Here is a 22979-nt window from a genome sequence, read left to right on the forward strand (position 1 = left end):
ATGCCCCCTCACCTTCAGTACGGCTCGCCCAAGAGCGCCTCCAGTCCTGAGTCGGCCAAGACTGGAGCTGCCTCATCGCCAGACGTCTCTGGCAGCTCTCTAAAGGATTCCAGGAAGCGCAAGATCTCGGCTGACGATCTGGACGATGACGATCTTCTCGAAGAGGGCGGTAAGCCCATCAAGAAGACAGCTCACAACATGATTGAGAAGCGCTACCGGACCAACATTAACGATAAGATTGCTGCCTTGAGAGACAGCGTTCCCAGCCTGCGCATCATGAGCAAGAGCGCTAGGGGAGAAGACACTACTGAGGACCGCGAGGAACTACACGGCCTTACGCCCGCACACAAGCTCAACAAAGCGACTGTAGGAATTCCCACTCTGACGTTTTATGGATAACAAGGAATCAATGGGCCCGGTGTCCCTGGTGGCTAACTGGTGATGCAGGTTTTAAGCAAAGCGACGGAATACATACGACATCTGGAAAAGAGAAATAATCGATTGCTGGACGAAAACAGCGCCATGCACCAGAGAATCGCCGCCTTCGAGAAGCTGTTCATGGCTGGAGCTATGAACGGCTCCATGCCTCCAATGCAACAACCCACACCGATGCAGTATCCCCAGGATAGCCAAGCGCAGCAACAATCACAGCAGCAGCAACAGCAGCAGCAACAGCAACAAATGACACAATCTCCGCTGGACCCTTCTGGCCAGGAAGCAAATGGAATGCCTGCTGGTATGATTGATGTTCCTGAGGACATGAAGCGAATCCTCTCCCAGATGCCCGGCCAGCCATACCCTGTTCCCCAGCAGCTATTTCGTCCCAACCCGAACGTGGTTGGCCAACAACAGATTCGGCCAATGCAGCAACAGCAACAGGGCCAGCAGACTGGATGGAGTGCCGCAAGCCCCTACCTTGGTAAGCTGATGGTTGGCTCGCTCGCTGGCCTGATGATATTGGAGGCGGTTCGGGAAGAGGAAACCAGTAACGAAGAGCCCCAAGGTCGCGGACTGTTTGCTCTACCCTTACAGCTTCTCAAGCACATGCCATCTCATCTCAATGTGGGTTTGGCGGGATATCAGGCCGATCTTTCTATCAAGTTTATGCTCCTTTTCGGCCTCATCCTGTGGGTTTTCATCCCGTCGCTGTTTTCATCAATAGACCGAAAACCTAAGAAGCAGCAATCCGCCGCTCTACATCCCGTCCCTTCACTGGCTTCTCCCATCAGTGTGCGCCGCCGCGCGTGGGAGACGGCAATCCAGACTGTTTGGGTGCCTCACCACAACTTCTTCCTTGAAGCCGCTGCGCTGATGCTCAAGACGCTCAAGCTTAGCGTGCGCAACGTTTTTGGCGTCCACGCCTATCAGCTGTTGACCGGATTGACTCCCGAACAGGAGGTAGCCCGAGTTCGTGCCTGGGCCACCGCTCTCGATGCACAGCTTACTGGAGGAGATGCAGAGATTTGCATGAGCCGCCTCATCCTGACACTGTTGGCGTCCGGAACCGTGCCCAATACCCCGAGCGGTCTGATGCTTAAGGCACTTCACGTCCGTGTGCTCTTGTGGGACTTGAGCCAGAAATGGTATCAGCTAGGTCTGGTCAACTTTTTTGCCACCAAGATTGCACAACAGCAGTGGAACGCAGCTCGCGACCTAAATCACAAACTAATCAGCAGCCTACCAGAAGAGGAGAAGTCGGAGATGCAGCGAGCAGGATACTTATTACCCGATCATCTGGCTGCCTTGGTCGAACAGGAATGCGACCAAGTTCTCACCCCTACCGTCATTCAACGAGCCCATAACCTGGCCTTCAACTTGGAAACGACATACAACTCGGACCCGATTGATGGTATGGACACGGTAGTCGATGACACAGCCATTGGGTCTCCGATGGATGCTCTCGCAGCCTGGTGGTCAACAGCCAAGGTGCACGATGTGTTGACAACAACGTTGTACGGTGACGGAGAGGCATCGGAGGATGAGCAAGTAATGGAACTGGCCGTTCAAGTCGCTCCCTTGGGCTCTCATGCTCGAGCACGGGCAATCATGGCCCGTTCCGTCCTCGCTCAACAGTTGCGTGGACAAAATATTGCTGCTGCTGTTCAGGTCCTTCGGGTTGACACTGATAGCAGCTGTCTGATGGAGCCCATATCCCTGACTTCTGCCGATCCGAATCCTTTTGCCGGCCTGGCACCGGCTGCGCCTCCTCACTCAGATACTCCCGACCCCGACCTTCAGCTTTGCCTCCGCTGTGCGACAGCTACAGCCCATCTCAAGCGATTAGGCGGCGAGGTTGCTAGTAAGAAACAATACGTCCGCACCTCGATCGAAAAGGTGATTGACTTGACAACGGAAACACCAATGACGCTTTTGAGCTTTACGTCGGTCATGGAGGTTTTGGAGCAGATTCTAGCTCATAAAGATACCACAAACAACTTTGCGCCCCTGGTAGAGAGACTGGCTGCCATCCTGCGTCTTTGGATGGGTAGTTCTCTAGCACTAAACTGCGGTGTATCACGCGACCTTCAGGATAGAGTCATCAATAAATGCCTGAGCGTTACAAAGAGGATAGTGGGCATGGAGGTGGATACAGGCTACGACAGCATGACAGACGACGAAGGATTCCGATGATTGTTAAAGAGGAGAGAAGAGAGAATGAAGACTATGCGCAACTGCATTTCGAAATCTGCTTTACGATACTCCACTTCTTTTGGCTTTTGTCAATATTTTTTCCCTAATATTTCTCCCCCCATTTCCCGCTTTTCTGGGCGAAACAGGTGTACAATGGAGGACGACAGCTCTTTTCAGGCAAGACGACGGCCCCTCAGACCTGGGAAATGTATGTATATAAGAAAGAATTTGTATCAGGAGTGAACTCAGCCTCATTACGACGTATTATGCAACAAAGGCAGGACAAAAAAATTATTCTAGAGGGAAATTGGGAGAGGCGATTAGGGAACCTACTACCATTGTATTTTCATGGCAGGACATGTTTTCATTTTATTACTGTTTTTTCTGAGCTATTTGGGACATTGCTAGCTGTTTGCTTTGTTGTTCTCTTTTCTCTACGTCGTTCTTATTCTTTCCCACAACCTTTTTTTTTTTTCACATTGTTTTCTTTTGTTGCTGCGGTTCGATACCTGGCGGGGCGTAGTGATTGGGCCTCATATACGGAGTAGGCTTTCGTGAAAGACAGGATAGGAAAATTCCTGAGTGAAAAAAAACGATTTTTCTTGTTCAAATTTTGATGAGCTCATTGATGTTTTGTGAATCCTCAAAGTGTGTTACAAAGTGTGTTATGTGTAACGGGATAACGGAGTAATAGCTACCTTTTGGTGTTGCCGTGCGGCATTTCTAGGTTATCGGGAACTTTGTTGATTAGCTGATCTTGATGCAAGAGTCGTGCCGTGGACTGTGGCTTTTCGTATTCACGGTGAGATCCGATCGGATGTGATACGATTTCGGGTGCTAATATTCATTGGGTCCTTTGATAAGGGTCATGGGATATTATGAATAGGTTCTCGAAGTTTGTGTTTCGTATTATCAGGACTATTTTAAGGTCACGAATCTACATTACGATTATGTGTACATAGCGACATAGAGTGATGCATCCAAGAGGGAATATATTGGACATGCATCCGCTACCTCTTGTGACAGCATTTACCAGCAAGTAAGCAAGTAACCAGAAGACTTCAAAGGTCTCACATGCCATAAGTTGCATGCTTCGAAAATCCAAAACCAGGTGCTGAACAGTCCCTTCCAAAACATTCATACATCTAGTACCATATTAGGTATTCATGGTACATAATGCCAAACTATCAGTTCAACGTGAAAGGCCATATCTTGTCTCAAGTATTCGAATCATGCCCCATAAGCTCATATCCCTCTCCAGTTAGGTTTGGATCAGGTTTCTCTTCTGCCTTGTTGGATTATTCTTTTCAGCTTGTATATGCTGTCATTTAACGATTAGATCTGATCCATTTACGGACACTTCCATGATGAGCTTCTTCACAATGCAGGCGTCAATCAAAACTTTGTGACATATTGTGGAATTCGAATACGACAAGCTGGACAAGGTAGACATCAATAGAGATGACATGGGGCGTTGTTATAACTCTAGTGATTGTCCTGGAGGAGATTCCGCCTGATAGCGCGGAGTAGGAAACGCCCTTGATGGTCTTCTTTTGCGGCAGTTGATTCCCGAAGCGGCTGATGGGGAAAACGGGCCTGACACGTCGATGCCGCCCGATTTCACATTGGAGTATGACATGTCCGCTTTTTCTAATACTCTGCTCACAAGATATGGCCTGGAGTTGTATGGTCCGTATAGGAGGTTTTGAATTTCTAAATGATATGGTCCATATTGGAGTGGTCGCCTATGGGAGAATGTATAAGTTGCTAGCCTGTCTATGGCCGTGGCATTTCTAATAGCATGATATCCGCGACACTGACCCATCGATGTAGTTCAAATGAACTCGAATCTGAAGAAACAGTTAATGTGATTCTAAACCTCTTTGTCCTCGTTACCAATCCCTTTAAAGCCAGCGCCTCTCTCCATCTTGTGCAATTTCACCACCCGTCGTTTCCCCCCCTCCAGGGTAAGCGCCGTACCTGGCAGCATTTAGTACGTGGCACAACGTCATCCCGCCTCTCCACGGACCCTTACCTTAGAGTTTCCCTTATCGTCTCCAATTCCTCTCCCACCAACACCAACAAACAACATCTCACCTCCTCCATACTAATCCTCCTCCTCCTTCTCACTCCTCTCTCACGCACGATCAACCATCCATTAAAATGGCAACAACAACAACAGCATCACCTCCACCCCCACAATCCTCATCCTCCTCCTCATTCCCCTTCCCCCGCGAATACTTCTTCCCCGCCTTCTTCACCCGCCAGACAAACCTCACCATCCACCACGCCCAGCTCACAAAGTGGTCCGCCCTCATCCTCGCCTACGCCCGCCACCACCGCCTCTTCCGCATCACCCTCTCCGCTGCCGCAGACTCCGACCTCTTCTTCAACCGCGGCATCGACCGCCGCCTCGCCCCGCCCGACATCCGCGAGGTCCTCGACTTCATGCGCAAGGACGGCCGCGCAGAGTTCGTCCGCTCGGGCTCCAGCAACGGCGCTGCTGATGCCTCGTCTTCCGCTTCTGCCGCGTCGGCTGGCGATGTCGTCTTTTTGTACTGGCGCAAGCCCGAGGAGTGGGCTGCTCTCGTAGAGGCCTTTGTGGAAGAGACGGCGCAGAAGGGAAGCGTCCTGACCGTGTACGAGCTGACAGAGGGAGAAAACACCAGAGGAACAGGTATGTTTAAATAACCAAGAGCCGCTTTGTCACATAAAGTCACGTCCTGTGCTAACAAAGGCTTCACAGAATTCCACGGCATGGACAACCAAGTACTCATGAAGGCGTTGAACATCTTGGTCAAACGGGGCAAAGCCCAAATCTTCGGCTCCGAAGACTCCCTCGGCGTCAAATTCTTCTAAAGTAGGGGATTGCCAACCTACAAGAGGCACTAAGTAACATGCTGCAAACCGCAGCCGGACATACTCCCTCCCCCAGCAAGCCTATTAATAATTGTCCGCCAACACCGACCATGGTTCCGCAATCCGCCCTCCCAAAACTCCGTCATATACGTGCATCATCAGAAGATGTCATCTTTTCCTCCACGTAGCATCGGTCTTCTATTCTGCTTCCAGTAGAAACTTCTTGTCAAATCGCACTTGCTGTGCCATCGCCACGTCGAGAAGCCAGTCTGGCGATACCACCCGCGGCTCCATATGGCCCCTTTCTGCCATGTCCTTGAAGCGTTGCCACAACTGCTTCTCCTCTGCGGTGGTACCGCTAAGAAGATAGACTGGCTCGGGGGGCGCAAAGTTGTCTTGCTCTGCGGTGGTTGGCTTAATGTTCGATCCACTGCGTGCCCGATAAATCATGAAGATGGCGCCGTTGGCTTCTGCTATAGCGCGATAGCTCTCAGGTCCGTTCTTGATTTTGTCAGTGCAGTAGATGGGAATACTTCGGAGGAGCTTGCCGCGGTGAGCCTTGGCCCTGCTGACGGACCTCTCGAGATCAATGTCGTACTTGGATTCGGCTTCGGTATCTTTGAGGATAAAGTCGTCCACATCCTGAAGCTTACCGGTCTCGAGAGTCTTCTCGATAAAGGTAGAGGATATGACCGTGGGGCCGCGAGCCAGGGCACACAGGAATTTGACCGTCCTTACGACGTGCGGCGCGGCTAGATAGTCACAGGGCTGACCCTCTTGGACAATCTGAATACCAAGATCGCGGAGTTTTCTCTGTAGATACGCTGTTAGTGATGCTCTTTGATTGGGTGGGACAAGGGAATTGAACAACAGGAGGGAAACAGTTGAAACTCACCCGATCTTGATCTTCTTTATTCTGGTTGCCCACCCATCTCGTAAACCCTGTTAGGATAATGCGCATTTCGATACCAGGTAGAGATGGCCGTGACTTCTTGGCCGGGCGGTCTTCTTCATCTTCACCGTCTTTATTGCTTGTTGGTTTTTTTGCGCTCTCAGCCTTCTCTTTTTCTACCAGCTCCGCGGCTCGTTTGCCACCAAAGGGAGTTCCTGGTTTGGCATTCCTCTTCTTCTCCTTTTCGTAGAGCGCAATATCCGGTGCGATTGATGAGAGCATGTTCATGGCTTTTGCTTTGGCACTACGTCCACCGGTGGACATGACAACGGGCGTCTCGTTTTCTTTGCCAGGCCGCGGCCTTACTGGAGTAACTAACTGCGCAGTACGCCGGCCCTTCTTTGCAGCAGCAGCTGATGGAATGCTATCCTCCTCGCTGTTGTCTTCCTGCATGGTATCTGAGTCCCCTCCATGCGCGACCTCGCCGATCACCACGCCCTCCGCAGGACCATGCGAGTACGCATTGTCTTCAGCGGCCTCGAGAATCTTTCTCTTTCTCTTTGCCCTCGGGGACATGGTTTCCTCGCCTCCGGGGTAGAACAAATCTCTCAGCCGAGACTCATTGAAAGAGGTCTGACCAATGATTTCGCCCAGATTTGTCCGGGGAGGGAAATGGTTGTACTTTTTAATATTAACCAGCTGAATTTCGCACTTGGCGTAGCTTTCTTCAACCCAGAGGTGATTGACCACCGTGATACCCCACTCAGGAGCAGCTTTGCACTTCTCACTAGAGTTGCGAGCTGTAATAAGATGGGTGTTGTCCGCTTTCATAGTCTTGGTGAATTCGGCGCCGCAAGCTTTGATGAGATTCTCGAGGTAGATGCGGGCCTCGCCGCCGTAATTGGATACGGTGATGCGCAGGTCCTTGAAACCCGGGATGCCATTTCTAGGGATGGGGTAATGAAGCAATCGACGTAGGGGTGATGTCCAGTCGTTGTGAACAATGAGGAAATAGAGCCAGGACAAGTTACCAACTTCTTTGCAAGCCTGAGATGCTCGTACGTACTGCTCGCCATCTCGGTACTGGCAAATGAGAGTATTGCACTCGTCCACATCCTGCACCAACCGACCGCCACCGTAAACGATGATATCTTTTAGGGCGTTCTCGAGACGGGGGGTTATCTTTAGATCTGCGCCGAGCAAGATCAGCTTGTCCTGGAAGACAGTAACGGGCGGTCGACCCGAGTTTCCGTCGGACAAAGATATAAACTCGGGGTTTGCTGATGACGCGCCAACCAAGTTGTTGTTTGACGGAATGTCGAGCTCTTCATCGGGGCCTTTTTTCAGAATTTCGGGGTCAGGAAGAAGGTATGGTCCCTCGTCGATCCTCTTTCCCAGCTTGAAGCAATCATCGAACCTAGCCAGAGGAATTTAGCCTACTGCTATTCCATCAAAGCCCGCCATTAAAACACTTACCAGTGCGGCAAAACTACCTTGCCCTTCCAGCCTTTCTCCAGCGCAATCACAATCTTGGGATGGCTCATGGACAGAGCGCATACGTGTGTGGTCAGCCTGCCTACATCTTTTGATTCCTGCCCGCCCAGCGCCATGGTCGCTCCCAATATGCTCTCTTTGTCCATCTGGGGCAGGTCTGCGCACGTAACAACGACCTCGGAGAAGATCATGCGGGGATCAGGCGAAAACGGCCGCACTTGAGCTTGCTTGCGCCGAGATATTGAAATGGTGATCCAGTGCGTATTCACAACCGGAATCATGTATGCCTGCGAGTCGATATACTGCGGAAAATCAATCGTGTTGGAGACGATGTGCGTGACTCGGTCAATGGGTATGGATCCATCGCGTCGATATTCGACCGTTGTAGCTCCATTCTCTGTTAGAATAGTCGAGAGCTGCCGATGACAAAGATTAGATGCGAACAAGAATCAAGTTGCCGTGGACCACAGGTATCACACGTACACTGCTGATCAGCTTCGGAGCCAGCTGGTTGCTGGGAACGAATGCGATGAAGCAATCGCTGAATATGCCCCCAGCATCAGCCATGGCGCGAAATGCAGCGGCAGCTCCAATAACAAGAGTCAACTCTTCTTCGGGATTTGGAAGCTGCGTAGAGCTTTGATTAAAATCTTCGAATTGCGCCTTTCGTATCTGATCTGCGCAGGCTGTGGCAGTTTGACAAAAGAGAGAGTAGGAAAAGGGAAAAAAAGGCGATCGTGAAGATTGACGTAACTTGAAGCCTTATCCTTGGCGCTTCTCTTTTGTTTGTGGCCAGACGCGCTCCTTAGCCTCTTTACGCGAAGAAGGCAGGCTGTCACATGACTTTGACAGGTACCTGAGGTACATGGTACCTTGCTCAAATGCGGGTTCAGAGGGAGTGTGAGGGTATCGCTACTTTTTGTTTTGGCGCGCGAGCCATGAAACATCCATTTTACACGCCCCGCCGTCGACAGCTGTTAGGAGCTCTCAAAATAGTATCGAGAACAGCAACGCGGGGGGCACACGGAACATGTTGCTTTAATAGGCTCTACTTCCATTTGCATGTCAAGAACCAACGGTTGAGCTCAGATCTTCAACAATGTCGGAGCAACGGCTAGAATAGAAAGACAGCCAACATCTTGTGATTCCCATGTGATGGTATTGTTATTAGGTAGGATGAAATATTAACACCATGGCAGTCGTCGGCATCGTGGTCTAGATTATAATAGAATGCTTTTCTTTTGATCCAGGACATGCAATGCAATATATACCTGTTGTTGCTGTTTGAATCTACATGACGCAACATTCGCTCTTTGCAGCAGCGTACCGTCAAATGCTCCAGACTATAACCATGGCCCACAAAGAAAAAGAAAAAAAAAAGATAAAGAACAGTAGCAGAAAATTACAAGGAATCAAAAACATACAACTGAGAAAAGAAAACAGAATATAAGAGTGTGTGGTGAAAAAAAAAAAAAGAAACAAAAGAAAACACCGGCAGTGGCGCCAGATAGAAAGAAGCAATGCTGAAACCGGCGCCTCTACGTATGCATCACCTTCGCATACCCGTATATCCCAGTAAACATAACACATCATCCCAGGTATCATGTCTTTGCGTACCCACGCACACACGCACACACGCACACACGCGCTTCCTCTTAGACAAGCACGAAAAAGAAGGTTTGGTTTTCGGTTTTGTTGATTTTATTCTCCTTCTCATGAGTCCACACACGCCAGTGCTACAGCAGCTCCTGTCAGTGAGCTCTCCTTGGCGGAAACAAGCTCAATGGACTTTGGCTGGCCGGATGAGTTGCTTTCCATCAAGTCGTTGATGTATCGTTGGCAACTAGCCAAGTAGCCTGGATAGTGCTCAATGACACTGCCATTGAAGGCAACGGTAGTCATCTCCATCTTGATGTCTTCCTGAACCTTGGTTCGAAGAGGAGAGGACTCGGGCAGGGTTGAGAGAAACTTTTCATCGCCTTCTAGGCGAATATCCCAGAGGGCGTAGACGGCAGAGGCGATCAGCGCACTTGAACGCACGGAAACGAACGATGCAATGGCCTTGATGGCGCTCATGTCAATAACACTAGGAGTGTGAGTTGAAGGGTATTTTTGAGTGAAGGCGCTGATGGCCTGTGATAGGTCCGTGGTGGTGTCACTAAATGGGCAAACATGTTAGTTTTGCTACAGGCTGACAAATCATGAATACAACGCAATAGTGACTTACCCCTCTATCAAGGAGATGACTTCGGTGCCCAGGGAATAAAGCTCAGTCAAAGCAGGCGGGACGACGCCGCCAAGAAGACCAGTCGTCTGAATGGCATCTACCAGAATCAACCGCACAATCTCACCGAGGTACATGCCGCTAGTCATGTACTCCAAGGGCTGAAAGTCAGGTCTGGGGTGCTCCTTGAGAAGCTGTCGGTCCCATCGAGTCAGGGGTAGGATCTTGGACCCAAACATGCCGAGTTCTGTGTTGACGATGACGTGAGACGCCTCATCGAACCAGCCGGCCGGTCGCTCGCCGAATTTCACTCGGCCGATAGAGGAGACGGGCAGATAGGCAGCGATGTTGACACCGGTACCCAGGATGAGACCGAATCGTGTCGACGAGTGAGAGTACGCTCGTGATAGCAAACAGGCACTCGAGTCGTTCAGGATGGCCTTGAGCTCGACGTGGAGATTTTGATTCTTGCATGCGGTCCTGACGATGTCTCCCAGGTCTTGTCCAACAAGACCAATATCGGCCAAAAAGCCTTTGCCCATGGCTGCAAGTTTGCCACCACCAAGAGAGGTTTGTCTTTGGTTTTTAATCGTCAGTTTTCTAGGCACGACATTGATAACAAAAAAAAAAAAAAAAAAAAAAAAATACGGGGGACTCACTCGATGGGGAAACTCCACGCCAAAGAAATAGGCAGGGGATCCTCAGCACTGTGTTGTTTATTGAGCGTGCTTTGGATCGTTTCCGTAATGCGCGCAGCCATCCACTCGAAAAAGGCAATTCCCTCGAGATCCTTGACCTCCTTGGTGATTTTGTAGTTTTGCATGCTCACAATTTCTGTGGCATTTCCAGAACCCGCCCCGCGTCCTCGCAGCTCAACCAAGGCAACTCGCAGTGTCGATCCTCCCACGTCCAAGGCCAGGTACTGGCCACGTTCGGATCCTGATGGCAGTTGATGGCTGTATGAAGGAAGCATGCATTGCAAATCCGCGTTGAGCCCCTCCAGGATCTGCCCCTTCAACTTGACTGAAATCTCTTGCAGGCCATCACCGCTGATGGGACCGACCAGTGCAGCCTCGGCATCCTTTAAGAACTGCTGGAGAGTCTTCTTCTGACCGTTTGTTTCCTTGCTCTTCTTGTTTCCTGATAACCAAAAGGCCAAGATGGCCTGTATCAGGGACTTGCCTCGAAGCAAGCTCTTGACGACGGCGGCCATGAACGCTTTCCGGAACTGTGACATTGCTATGCTGAAGTATATTAAGAATCTAGCGTGAGTAGACAAAGCAAAGGAGGAAAGAGGCGAAAGGGACAGGATAGTCGGATGAGGTTAGGACGAGATGAGGCTGATATAAGAAAGTATGGAGACTGTAGGGCATCAAGGATGTGGTATAAGCAAAGGTTACCAGCCAAAGTAACGAGGGTGATGGTGGAGGTGTGATCGCGGCAAAAGAAGCGCCGAGGAATCGAGGTACAGTACAAGCTGGTCGGTACTATGCCACGCCAAGAAGGGGGAGGGCGATGTTGTCTGTGCTGTAGAAGTGGCTTGACAGGTTGGTAATGCAAGACAAGGCGTCAAACACGAGGTCAAGCTGGGACCCGATCGACAGGCACGACTCGGGGGGCGCGGGACTGATGGATCTGTAGCAGCAACAACGACAACAGGAAGCCGTGGACCAACAGAAGGCAAAGAGGACGAGAACCACTAGGTAGTAAAAGAGGCGTGGAAGGGGAAATGGAACCTGCCCCGTGCTGATGCAATCTCGGGCAACGGCCACCTCACAGCTGGCAATGGGGAGAAGAAAGAGGGTCGAGAGAGGGTCGCATGGGGAAAATAGATGCGTGTCGTCCAGCCAGGTCGAGGGTTGGGCACGGAGTAGTCCGTATAGGTGGTAGGTCTCCCTTGAGTTGTCGGATGGATATGCGGAGGGCCGGCGAATGGCAGCGTCCGGATGGCCACAACAAGGTGAGCGAGAGAAAGGTAACCAGCTAGCGGTCCTTGCCAATGTAATGTATGGTGGCAGGTCAGTCAGCAGAAGGCGTGTGCCTCGAAAGGTTACAGGGCATGCCGCGGCCTAGGTAGCAAGTAGGTAGCCAATGCTCCGTGCTTGCGCGACGACAAGGCGATCTGAGCTACTGAGATGGAGCTTCTCGTATGCAGACTGCCGAGAGCCTGTTCGCCGCCCGCGAAGCCAAAATAACGTCGCACGGCACGGTGGAGCCGTCAATGGCACTGGCAGAGGATACTATGTATTGATCCAGCTGGAGTACTGTACAAGTATAGTACCTTGACAAGCACGCTCTGTGCTGCGAAAGGGCGAAAGAAGGGGAGAGAAGTTGACCGGGATGGGGGTCACATCGGGGGCTGTCGTCTGGAAGCAATAATTATCGCAGGGCACGCGCGCACTCGCAACACAATAGCAATACGAAGCAGGTCAAGAGCGCAGTGGCGCATGTACTCCATACTTGCCCGTATTTGGCACAGCAGCGCATGCGACAACAAAACAGCGGCCCAAAGGGACTCGACAACATCAAGCTTCGTAAAGGAGTGGAGGGCTTCTGGTTGCGGGCGACGCTTCCATTCCAGGGGGCTGGCCAAGGGGGGACCGTTAGCGGGTGGAGAGCAGAGGGAGTGGCGCCGCCTGGGCAAGGCAAAACAAGCCAGAGGCAACGCAAGATAGACTGTTGGAAGTCGAGCAGAGAACAAGCAGTTTGAGAGGTTGTGGTGTTGTAACGTTGCGGTGGAGAGTTGGTAGCGTGGAGGTTTTGACGGCGACTAGGAGCGGGATGGACAGGGGGGGCTAGCCAGCTGGCCGGGAAATTTTGCCATTGGGTCCGGCGATTTGGAGGCGTCTTGATTGCCTGAAATTGCATTGATGAGATGCAACGGCCGCTGAGCAATAGTTGCAGGACAGGGCATCTGTAGAATGGGTGTGTTGATCTACTGTACAGTAGGTTAGGTAATGATTGATGTTATGCACACAAAAGCTGGATGCATGAATCAATCAACGAATCAATCAATCACCTCAATCAATCACCTCAATCAATTTGCATCAACCCCCGGCTTGCGACGATCAACAATCAATCAAACGCCAATTGTGAACTGCGGGCCATCAATCCATTAGTGGCGCCCACCAGCCACAGCTCCGCCCGCACACCGTGAAGTTCCCAGTACTCCGTAGATGGATCCATATTGGATCATGGATACCATTCCAAGCTTGTTCCATCTCATTCAATAGTGATTTCCGCGGCCTGTCAGGTCGGGTCAGGTCAGCCCGGGTATCCCAAGAGCCCCATCGTCGTGTTACTATACGGAGCACCGGGTACTAAGGTACTTTCAATAGTACATGCAGTCTGGTCCAAACCTCCCTCCAAATCTCCCTGTGGCGCAGAAACAGCCCCAGCCCAAGGTCTGCGCCCCCATTTCTCTCCAACTCAAATCTCCAAATATTGGTCTCCAATTCAGCGCCTGCCACTACTATGTACGAGTACCGTGCCTCTCTTCCCCCCATTTAGGGGTCCTTCTTTGGGGGCGCGCGTTCTGCCAAGAGACGATTGCGGTGTATGATGCTGTTACTGTTGATTCCCGCGAGGAGCCCAGCTTCGTGGCAAACACCCAAGCAGACAGGCGGGAGACAAGGTAGGTAGGCAGAGCTAGAGGTGTGTGTCCTCCTCGGGGGGTGAGCATCGCGGCCGGCGATAAGATCAATGGAAAAGCTACATGAACAAGGAGTGCCTGTAAGTCTGCGTCCATCCATGCACCCTCGTGACCTCGACGCTTCCGTTCCATTAGTTAGTTATGCGTCCAACAAGAGAAAGTAGTATGGCATATAGCACAAACGCTAAGCCTCGATCTCGAAACACTCGCCCTCGCAATCCCAACTTTAATCCGGCCTCGGCTGCAATCGCCTTCCTATATCGTCTTCGCAGCCCTGGCGCTTGATTAATGTGCAGAGATTGGAGATAGCGAGCCGCGCCTGATAGGATAATTGATGCCAAGTGCAACCTCATCTAACGGCCATGATTGCATTTGGGCCAGTTGGACATTAGATCGCCCCGGATAAGCATGTGCATCAGCTTTGCTCCTACTATATTAGTATGCTCCGGACGGAGCAGCGTCGTATCGGCGGTATACTGCATCCGAAGCCATCTGTGCATTCATAAGATCGACTAACCCTCGTCCATGGAAGCGCTTACTCGTATGCCTGGACGACGAGACATGACATGACGCTCTTTGCTTGTATACCCGAGCACATATTGCAGTGTCTCGGCTAACACAAACGGCCATCGGCTGAGAGGCAACTGTCTCTGGCATGGATCTGGAACCCGGCCAGTGTCGCGGAGATGCATTCAAAATCTCGATGGTACTACCTGGACTGTGCTTCGTATAACGAAGCCACTCGCCAAAAATCCTGTGTTACGGTGCCCGTTGCGGATATCAATGTTGCTTCGACGTCTCGGCGTGGATACATGGCATGGGCACATTGCAGAGCAGAGGCAGAGAGCAACAGGACGACGGGATGAGATGACATGAGACAATACTCGCATCACGATGGAGCAAGAGTTTGCGGACAGGAGACGAGTCGCACGACGGCCTGGGGTCACAACCATGAATGACTGGCCAGTGTTGAATCTCGACGGCCGGGGGGTGACTTGGGCCTAGCAGCTCTGGAACGTTGAAGCCACGAGATGGAGATGCACATACGAGTACAGCACGGAGTAATATCCAGCCAAAAAAAAAAAAATTGGACAAGACGACATCGACATCATCGTTTCGCAGACAGCACGGCCCCGCTGGCTGACTGACTGGCCGAGGGAGACTTGTCCTCACCTATCGTGAACGTCTAACCTCAAACGTTGTACTATGAGCAGTCAATCCTCTGTCACGTACCACCGATCCGGCAGTTGCCACTATTGATGAGACCTTTGAATGATGGAAAATCCACCAGACGGAGTAATAACATAGCCATTTGCATAGGGAGCTTGTTTTAGATGATCAAACGCCTGGTAGACTGGGGCTTGTGATTGGCTGCCCCAGCGGCAAACGGGCATCATCCCGTTATAGACGTCACTAAAGAAGAAGAAGACGCCCCCGTTTGGAGTGCCGCAATGCAACAACTGGACTGGCGTTGAGCAGTAGATGCGTCCTAGGCATGGTTACGGTATAGTCTGTCGAATACGGAGCACGGCAAGCATTGGATATACCGGAGGCTTACTACCTAGTACTACTGCATGTGGACGTGAGAAATCGGACGGCGCCATCTGGGACAAGATTGAACCCTCCCCACCACCACGTCCATCAGTTACGGGGACCCAAAGTGGCGCGCAACCGATGGAAGCATGCAGTGACGTTCCATCGAACCAATTTTTTTTTTTCTCTCACACCCAAACCGACATCATTCAATCGCCGGCCCACTAACATTCCCAGCGCCGCTCACATGGCACCTCCAAAGCGTCCTAGTTTGCCGCTGCGACTTCGATGTTAGTGCAGTACAAGCCCGTCACCTCGGGCAAAACACGCCCCCAGACGCTTTCCCGCAGTCTCCGTCTCCGTTGTGCCAGGCCTTGGGGCTGTAACTCTATTGTATTTGCCCATGTGTCGCCAATGGCCGTACCTATAGGTACCCTCTGATGACTTTTGTGTGTCAAGTGTGTTAAGCGCTCTTCCGATTCAGGAACCTGGGGCGCTTTTGCAAAGTTGCATGTCGCTCACTCGAGGGCCCCTCCTCCCCTCATACAAGCTGGGCTCTCTTAAGCCATGGAGCCATAGTCCTGCCCTCCCTCTTTTCTTTAGAAAAAGTTTCTTCTTTTCCTCTCTCTTAATCTGACAAGCCGCAAGAATCTTCTTATCCTCTTCCCTGATAACTCGGCCAGAAGCAAGCATCATCTCCTCTTACTCCGACCTCCCCGGAGCTTGTATATCCATTATCCCACTCATACCTCATACCCTCACACACATCTTTTATCTCTCTCCCCCACACTAGTCCTCTTCCCTCCCAGTCAACACCATGCGTTTGATTATTCGTGACGATGCCAACGGCGCCAGCGCCTATGTCGCAAACTACATCATCAGCCGTATCAACACCTTCCACCCCACTGCCGAGAATCCCTTTGTGCTCGGCCTGCCCACTGGCTCCAGCCCTCTAGGCGTGTACAAGATCTTGGTTGAGAAGTACAAGGCCGGCCTGGTAAGCAACCAATGCAGCATCTGAGCTTGTTGACACTCAAGCATGAACTGTGCCGTAGCTAAACCATGCTAGGTCTCATTTGAAAATGTCATCACCTTCAACATGGATGAGTACGTGGGCATTCCCCGCGACCACTCCGAGTCGTACCACACCTTTATGTGGAAGCACTTCTTCTCTCACGTAAACATCCACCCCTCCAACGTCCACATCCTCAACGGCAATGCCCCCAACCTGGAGGCCGAGTGCGTCGCCTATGAAGATGCCATTAAGAGGGCTGGCGGCATTGACCTGTTCCTGGCCGGTATTGGCGAGGACGGCCACATTGCCTTCAACGAGCCCGGCTCCAGCTTGGCCAGCCGTACCCGTGTCAAGACTCTTGCCTATGACACCATCCTGGCCAACTCCCGCTTCTTTGACCACGACATCAGCAAGGTGCCCCGCATGGCCTTGACTGTCGGTGTCCAGACCGTCCTCGAGGCCCGAGAGGTTGTCGTCATCATCCTGGGCCAGCGCAAGTCGCTTGCCCTGCAGAAGTGCATTGAGGAGGGTGTCAACCACATGTGGACCCTGTCCAGCTTGCAGCTTCACCCTCACCCCATGATTGTGGTTGATGAGGATGCCACTGCTGAGCTCAAGGTCAAGACCGTCAAGGTAAGGAATATCCTCATATCATCTTCTCTACAAACATAAGCTGACTGTGGGATTTGTATAGTACTTCAAGAGCATTGAAAAGGTGGCCATGGACGCCGGATTCGAGCAGATCCTGCCGTCCAAGGTCCGCACCGGCAACGGCCCTATTCCCCAGACCAAGGTGGACGAGGTCTCCTCCCCTACCATCCACGCTCCTCAGCCCACCACTTCTCGCCTTCTCCGGGCCACTCCGGCCACCGAGTACCCCATCCGCTCCGTGTCGCCGGATCTGGTCCCGGACCGCATGGCCTCCCGCATCCCTGAGCCCCACCTCACCGACAGGCTGACCCCTAACCCTGAGCAGCAGACTGTTCAGCAGAATGCCATTACTGCTTAGACGGGAAAAATGGAATACGAAATCATGGAGTTTTAGAATTGGTTGGCTCTCGCTTTATTATTCTCTCGTTTTCACCTCGTAGGAACTTGGACGCTTTTGGGTTTGAATAGGAGCATTGGAATGATGTATACATATACCACACAGAAATACAAAAAAGGGTTAGCAAAAAGATTTAAAATATCAAAAGACCTAGAGACATTGACTGTTGGCAGTTTGCTAACATGCTGTCTTTCCATCATTTACTTTTTTTTTCTTGTGTCTTTCTTCAGCAATGGCTCAAACATTTGTCGTCATTGAGCTCTAGGGTGGACTGCATGCTCGACGCTCAAGTCTGACAAAGGAGACATGCGCGTCATACATCGTGTAAGGTATTCAATCAGTGGTACTTCCAAGGTACATACATACTTTACGTCAAACGGAATAAAGCGCGTCGTCGACGTTTGATACCAGACAGACAACCGGTTAAAAGGCACCAAGCGCCCCGTTTAGGCAAACCCAATCAGACACCCCCCTCCTATCATCAATAGTCCCAAAACTAGTAGCTGAAGCCATCTCCATCGCTGAGAAGATGACATTCCCGCGGGAGGCCACACACACACACACACACACGCCCCCTTGTATCCTCTTTTTTTTTTCTCTACGTCCAGGGCCACGCTTGGATTCCGATTTGCTGTTTCTTGGGGATTTATTTGGGGGACAGCAGGCAGGGGGGGTTTTACGGGGGGAGGAAACAAACTGTTATTACCGAGGGGTTCCGAAATGGGGGGAGGGGAGGGGAAACGATTTAATACAAGCTTATTTTTGCGTGGCAGATGGGACTTTGTTGCCGTACTGTCGGTCTGGGAAAAGCTGGAGATGGGAATTGTGCGGTTGCCCCCCAATTTGGTTCTCTCTGCTTGTGATTACGTGGGGGGAAGTTGCGTGGGGAGGGATGGAATGATTCAGGCGCGGCGCTTGATTTCTGGCGAGTTTTAAGATTGTTCTTGACGTGCTGCTGCCTTTTTCTTGCTTTGTTTTTATTTTTCTTGTTTTGTTTTGCATCGTGGGCATGTTGTTGCGGTGGCTTTGAATCCTGTGAGCTTTTTTGGAATACATGCCCTGCGAAGATTGGCCGAGGGAACATAGCAGTTTTGCGTGTGTCTGTGGATTGTTTCCTTTGATACTCTTTTTCTTCTCTCAGTCTTGGACACAATGACCCAATGAAACTGGTTCCTGGTTCCTCACGGCGGCTTTCTCTTCTTTACAATCTGAGAGGGAGGGACTCTATCGGTCATGACTGCAATGGATATCCAAATGTCGTGATTCTACCCTAAATTTAGCAATGGCTTTTTTTTTTTTTTTTTTCCATTTTTTATCAGAGGTCTGGAACCATTTCTTCAGAGTGATGTCTCTTACCGAACTGCTACGTTACTTGTCTGTTTTACTTTCTCTCTCTCCCATCTCGCCTCTGCGTCCCATCATTTATCCTACTTCTGTTTCTCATAGCTAATAAGATTTCGCATTTGAAGCTCGGCACACACAACCGGACCGAAACTGGTACAGGTGATGATACGAGAGGCCCGAAATGTGGATACTCTGCCCATGCTTGCCGTCCATCCGAAGCAAGAGGATCATACTATTTTGGCTGCTAATACAACTGCAACTGGAACCACTCCATGAGAGACAGACAAATAAAGAATAGCACCCTTCTATTTCTTCTTCTTCTTCTCTGGAGACAACTCTGAAAAAAATCTGTCGATACGACTCTGATGTCTGACAGACTGCAGCGAGGGTTGCCCCAACGCAGCATCTCTGTTGTAGTAGCATCCACGAGCCGGAAACGCGTCCAAAGGCAGGTAAGCATTCATCTGCAATACAACGATGCAAGGCATATAAACACGCTCGCAATCCATTCGCCGTACGGCCGAGAACAACAAGAGATTGAAGCTCCAAACGAGTGCTACGCTGCCATCCAACAGGGCCATCATCATGCCATACCATCTTCCGATTTCGAATTCCAGTGCATCACAAGGCCAGGAAGAAAAAAAAAAAAGGAAAGTGTCCGATGCAATGCATCCATCAAATGCCCGAGATGCTGCCAGCTAAAAGCGGAACCTAGGGGGGCCCTGGACATGGAGATTTGAGAGACAAAAAAATTGGATCGAGCTTTAGGTGACGGCTACGTTTCATCGCATGTGAGCGTGGTGTGCTCGCACGCGATTCATGTTATCTTTTTCGTATTTCACTTTTTCTTTTCTTGCTTCTCAATGTTGCCCTTTTTCTTCTTTCATCTTTTACTTCACTCCTGGTGTGATCGCCGCGTTGCTGGTGTGATTTCAATCACCTTGTTGCCACTAGATCTGGGGCTTCCTCATCATCTACATTTCCTCCCTTTGCTATACCACTTTCCATTTGCCCATGCCCAAGGGATACATACCATGCTAGGATATCTGGAGTCGAGCTTCTCGCAAAATCCCCCTTTTGGCACATCACAAGGGAGATATCAGCCCCTCTGATGATTGCACGAGGACTTGCACACATCAGCCCTAAAAAAAGGCGGTCACAGAGTCTTGAGGCAAGACGGACTAACATGACGACCAAGATTTAACAAACAGACACAGCGTTTTTCTTTAATCGACCGCCTAGAAATCGACACCGTGATGTTTAACGAATGATTTACAATTTTTTTTTCTCTTCGCCCTTGCAAATCAAACTAGCCATGCATCCACGATTCGAATAAAACAATACCAAGATGGAAAAAAATAATATGAAATAAAACAAAAACACAAGAACCAGAAAGAGCCCCTGGGTATATATATCCCTGCTGTGTCCCAGTCATGTCGTCGCATAATGAAAATAGCCCGCGACTTTAAAAACAAAATATCCCTTGAATACACGGGCTCCCCAACGACAGATGGGAAGAGAAATCCGCACTATGATACAATGAAATGCTGCGATCCGTCGGATGGAGCCTTCGTCATTTCGTTAAAAACATGTCCCCGTTGCAAATTCGCCGTAAATGGTTGCACTTCTTTCTAGCGAGTGCGGTATGTAGCCGGGGATCGATCTCTAATCGGCGGTGAAGTAGCGCTTGACCTTTCGGCCTATCTGCTGAGCTTTGAATTCTGGCGGGGCGATGGTGTGGTGGACTATGTGCGGCCTATATACAGCATCGACTGGTGGCATCCTACAGATCCTGAGTTAGTCTCCTGGCCGCAATGCCGTAGAATTCTTTGTCTCATCTTACCAGTCATCAACACTAAGGGGAAAGTATTCGTAGAGAGGATCTGCTTCCTCAGCCGGACTGTTGCTGGCGTTTTGGCCATTCGCCGGATAGGCTTTGGATAGCTGTGGGCTCTGCAGCTCAGCACTTGATCTGTTGGGGCTCTTTTCGTCCTCTGATAGCGATAGAGTTATGGGGACCGTGGGATTGGGCGGCCTTGAGAAGGAGTTTCGATGGTTCGGGGGAGGGCCTTTGCCCGTGGGGTTTTCTGTCGTCCATGCCGGGACCGGTGGAAGTGAGACTGTAGGAGACAGAGCCATGCGCTTCGCTGGGTGCGGGCTCTGGCTGGGCTGTGGTGCAGCCTGCGGAGTAGTCCATTCATTTCCATTCGACTGGACACGTCACGTTAGCCTCTTGATGGCGAAAATAAAACATGCATGACAGCACACTTCCAGCCAAAGCCAGTGCCCTGCTGATGGGACCGCCACTTACAGATGGGTATCTTGGCAAAGAAGCCAGCAGGTTGTCCCTCTCCGCCTTGGGAGTAGGATTGTCAGTGCTGTTTGTGTTTCTCCTCTCTAGCTTCTTATCACTGGTGAGGTGCACATCCTTTCTACTGTCAAAGTTCCGTGGGCTTCGCCCTCGAACAATGACCGGGCCAGATTGAACCTCGGCGATCTTGATAATCTCTCCCGATTTCGTCTTGCCCAGCAGATTGATCTGGACTACATAATGCTGCTGCAATCCCTTTCGCCGGCCGTTGTTAGCGGTGGCGTGCTTGAACTGCAGTCTCTTCCACGAGACGGGCAGAGAGACTCTGTTGGCATCAATCTCTCGGCCAATGCTCAAGTCAAGAGTCAGATTGGGAGGAGCCGATGCGATCTTTGCCTCTTCTAATTGAGGGTTTGCGCCTTTCCATGGTATTGTGATGATTTCGGCGGCTTTCCCCTCAATCGATTCCAAGCCCGTGATGGACGCCGACAGCTCCGTAATGGCTGTCTGGCGCCCCTGTTCGTCTATAACATTGTTCACGGCTCGAGGCAGCGTGATTTGTCCTGAGCACTGCCACAGGTTCCGACGGTAGCACGTCAACTCCAGCGGACGGCCTGAATTCTCCCCGCCAAACACATCCTCGGCAACGAAGAACATGCCGTATAGCTCCGCCGTCATGTTCAAATCGGTAAACGCCCCCGCCTCATCCACTATAGTCGCATGCATGATCGGGTCAGAGAAGCCCAGGAGCTTGTTGTCCAGCTCCTGGGGAGATGCCTCGTCATTCGCGGCATCCTGATTGGTGATGGGCTCAAACGGGCGAGAGGAATAGGAAAATGGATCTTCAAAGGTGGTGACGAAGTTATCGAACTCATAAGAAGGCGTAAAAGGTAGAGGAGCCAGCGCGCTGCCGTCGCTATATGCATTGCTGAAGAGTCAGTGGCAAATTCTTAGGGGGGGAGGGGGAAAGGCTTAGGTGAGAACGGGAAGCAAAGCGGTGCTCGGCTGCGCCCAGGAAAAGGCCAGCAAAAGGGTCGACGTACAGCAGAGATTCATGAAAGTTTAGATCGGGATCAAAAGAGTCGATGCCCATGGGCGGAGGGGGGCCGTGATTCAGCCCCATCGCATCGCTGGGCGCCGTAGGGGCAGCAGGCATTGCCGGCATGGAGTTGAAGGCGGCCATGGCATCATCCAGCCCAGCACCTACGCATCGAGTCGCAGAGTCGCTGGGAGGGTAGCGAGAGGCGCAGGCCGAGGCAGAGGCAGCTGGAGAGAGAGAAGAGAGGCGAGCAAAGGCCGAGGTCGAGGGTTTGAGGTTCGCAGCGGCGACGATGACGCCAGTTCGCAGCAGTTTCTGGAGAAGCAGTCAATGCAAATGAAGATGGGGAGACGATGGAGTGTCCAGGCACGGGACAGTAGCGATAGGACCGAACCGGACGTTGCTTCGGGGGGGGTCTCCAAGCCTTGCGTCCGCTGGAGGCGCTGAGGCGCAACCACTACAGGACGAGTAGGTACTCCGTACAGGTACCTGTAACTTGTACCGCGCTGGGGGGTGGTTTTGGCTCTGGCTCTGGCTCTCGCTCACGCTCACGCAGGCGTTCAAATGAAAATTCAATCAAATGCCCGCGGCCAGACTTTGACACCGGCCATCATCATTGGGCCGGCCCTGGGCGGTGGAGCGTGGAGCGCACGCGGGCTGGCGTCTTGAGACCCTCCAGAGTCGCTCTAGAGCAAGTGAGAAGCCGGGGCAATGGGGTAAAACGCGTGCAGCGCCATGGTTCAGCGGGGCTGCCCGCTATGAGATGCCCCAAAGCCACTAGAGCCGTCGCACTGCAGGGAAAAATGAGGAGGTTGTCTTGTGTGCCTCTCGACGTTGCCTTTGGTGACATCTGGATTGAGGTGATGCGTCGAGCTTGGCAGCATCGTGGGCACCATGGCGGTTCCTGATGGCCAGTTTCTGGCTGGAACGTTCCGAT

At 51.4% G+C, this 22979-nt stretch overlaps 6 protein-coding genes across 6 annotated transcripts; 3 read left to right on the forward strand and 3 right to left on the reverse strand.

Moving 5' to 3' along the window:
• Window positions 1-3239, forward strand: TRIVIDRAFT_212678 (uncharacterized protein; the record flags this gene model as incomplete). Its single annotated transcript, XM_014102573.1, has 2 exons — window positions 1-366; window positions 448-3239. The coding sequence occupies 2 exons, from the start codon at window positions 1-3 to the stop codon at window positions 2629-2631; spliced, it is 2550 nt and encodes an 849-aa protein (XP_013958048.1).
• Window positions 3240-4839: 1600 nt separating this feature from the next.
• Window positions 4840-5490, forward strand: TRIVIDRAFT_26754 (uncharacterized protein; the record flags this gene model as incomplete). Its single annotated transcript, XM_014102574.2, has 2 exons — window positions 4840-5308; window positions 5378-5490. Coding segments are annotated over 2 exons (582 nt in total), but the record flags the coding sequence as incomplete, so codon positions are not given.
• Window positions 5406-8443, reverse strand: TRIVIDRAFT_212680 (uncharacterized protein; the record flags this gene model as incomplete). Its single annotated transcript, XM_014102575.1, has 4 exons — window positions 5406-6303; window positions 6386-7799; window positions 7859-8292; window positions 8360-8443. The coding sequence occupies 4 exons, from the start codon at window positions 8441-8443 to the stop codon at window positions 5689-5691; spliced, it is 2547 nt and encodes an 848-aa protein (XP_013958050.1).
• Window positions 8444-9119: 676 nt separating this feature from the next.
• Window positions 9120-11337, reverse strand: TRIVIDRAFT_179290 (uncharacterized protein; the record flags this gene model as incomplete). Its single annotated transcript, XM_014102576.1, has 3 exons — window positions 9120-10034; window positions 10215-10676; window positions 10760-11337. The coding sequence occupies 3 exons, from the start codon at window positions 11335-11337 to the stop codon at window positions 9590-9592; spliced, it is 1485 nt and encodes a 494-aa protein (XP_013958051.1).
• A 4765-nt stretch (window positions 11338-16102) lies between these two features.
• Window positions 16103-17309, forward strand: TRIVIDRAFT_45560 (uncharacterized protein; the record flags this gene model as incomplete). Its single annotated transcript, XM_014102577.1, has 3 exons — window positions 16103-16282; window positions 16355-16933; window positions 16995-17309. 3 exons carry the CDS (start codon window positions 16103-16105, stop codon window positions 17307-17309), a joined length of 1074 nt encoding a protein of 357 aa, XP_013958052.1.
• Window positions 17310-19894: 2585 nt separating this feature from the next.
• On the reverse strand, window positions 19895-22300 carry TRIVIDRAFT_76678 (uncharacterized protein; the record flags this gene model as incomplete). Its single annotated transcript, XM_014102578.1, has 4 exons — window positions 19895-20475; window positions 20536-20856; window positions 20945-21919; window positions 22047-22300. The coding sequence occupies 4 exons, from the start codon at window positions 22184-22186 to the stop codon at window positions 20358-20360; spliced, it is 1554 nt and encodes a 517-aa protein (XP_013958053.1).
• Between the last annotated feature and the right edge of the window lie 679 nt (window positions 22301-22979).

This window comes from Trichoderma virens (genome assembly GCF_000170995.1).
Source record: "Trichoderma virens Gv29-8 chromosome Unknown TRIVIscaffold_5, whole genome shotgun sequence".
Taxonomy (NCBI): Eukaryota; Fungi; Ascomycota; class Sordariomycetes; order Hypocreales; family Hypocreaceae; genus Trichoderma; species Trichoderma virens.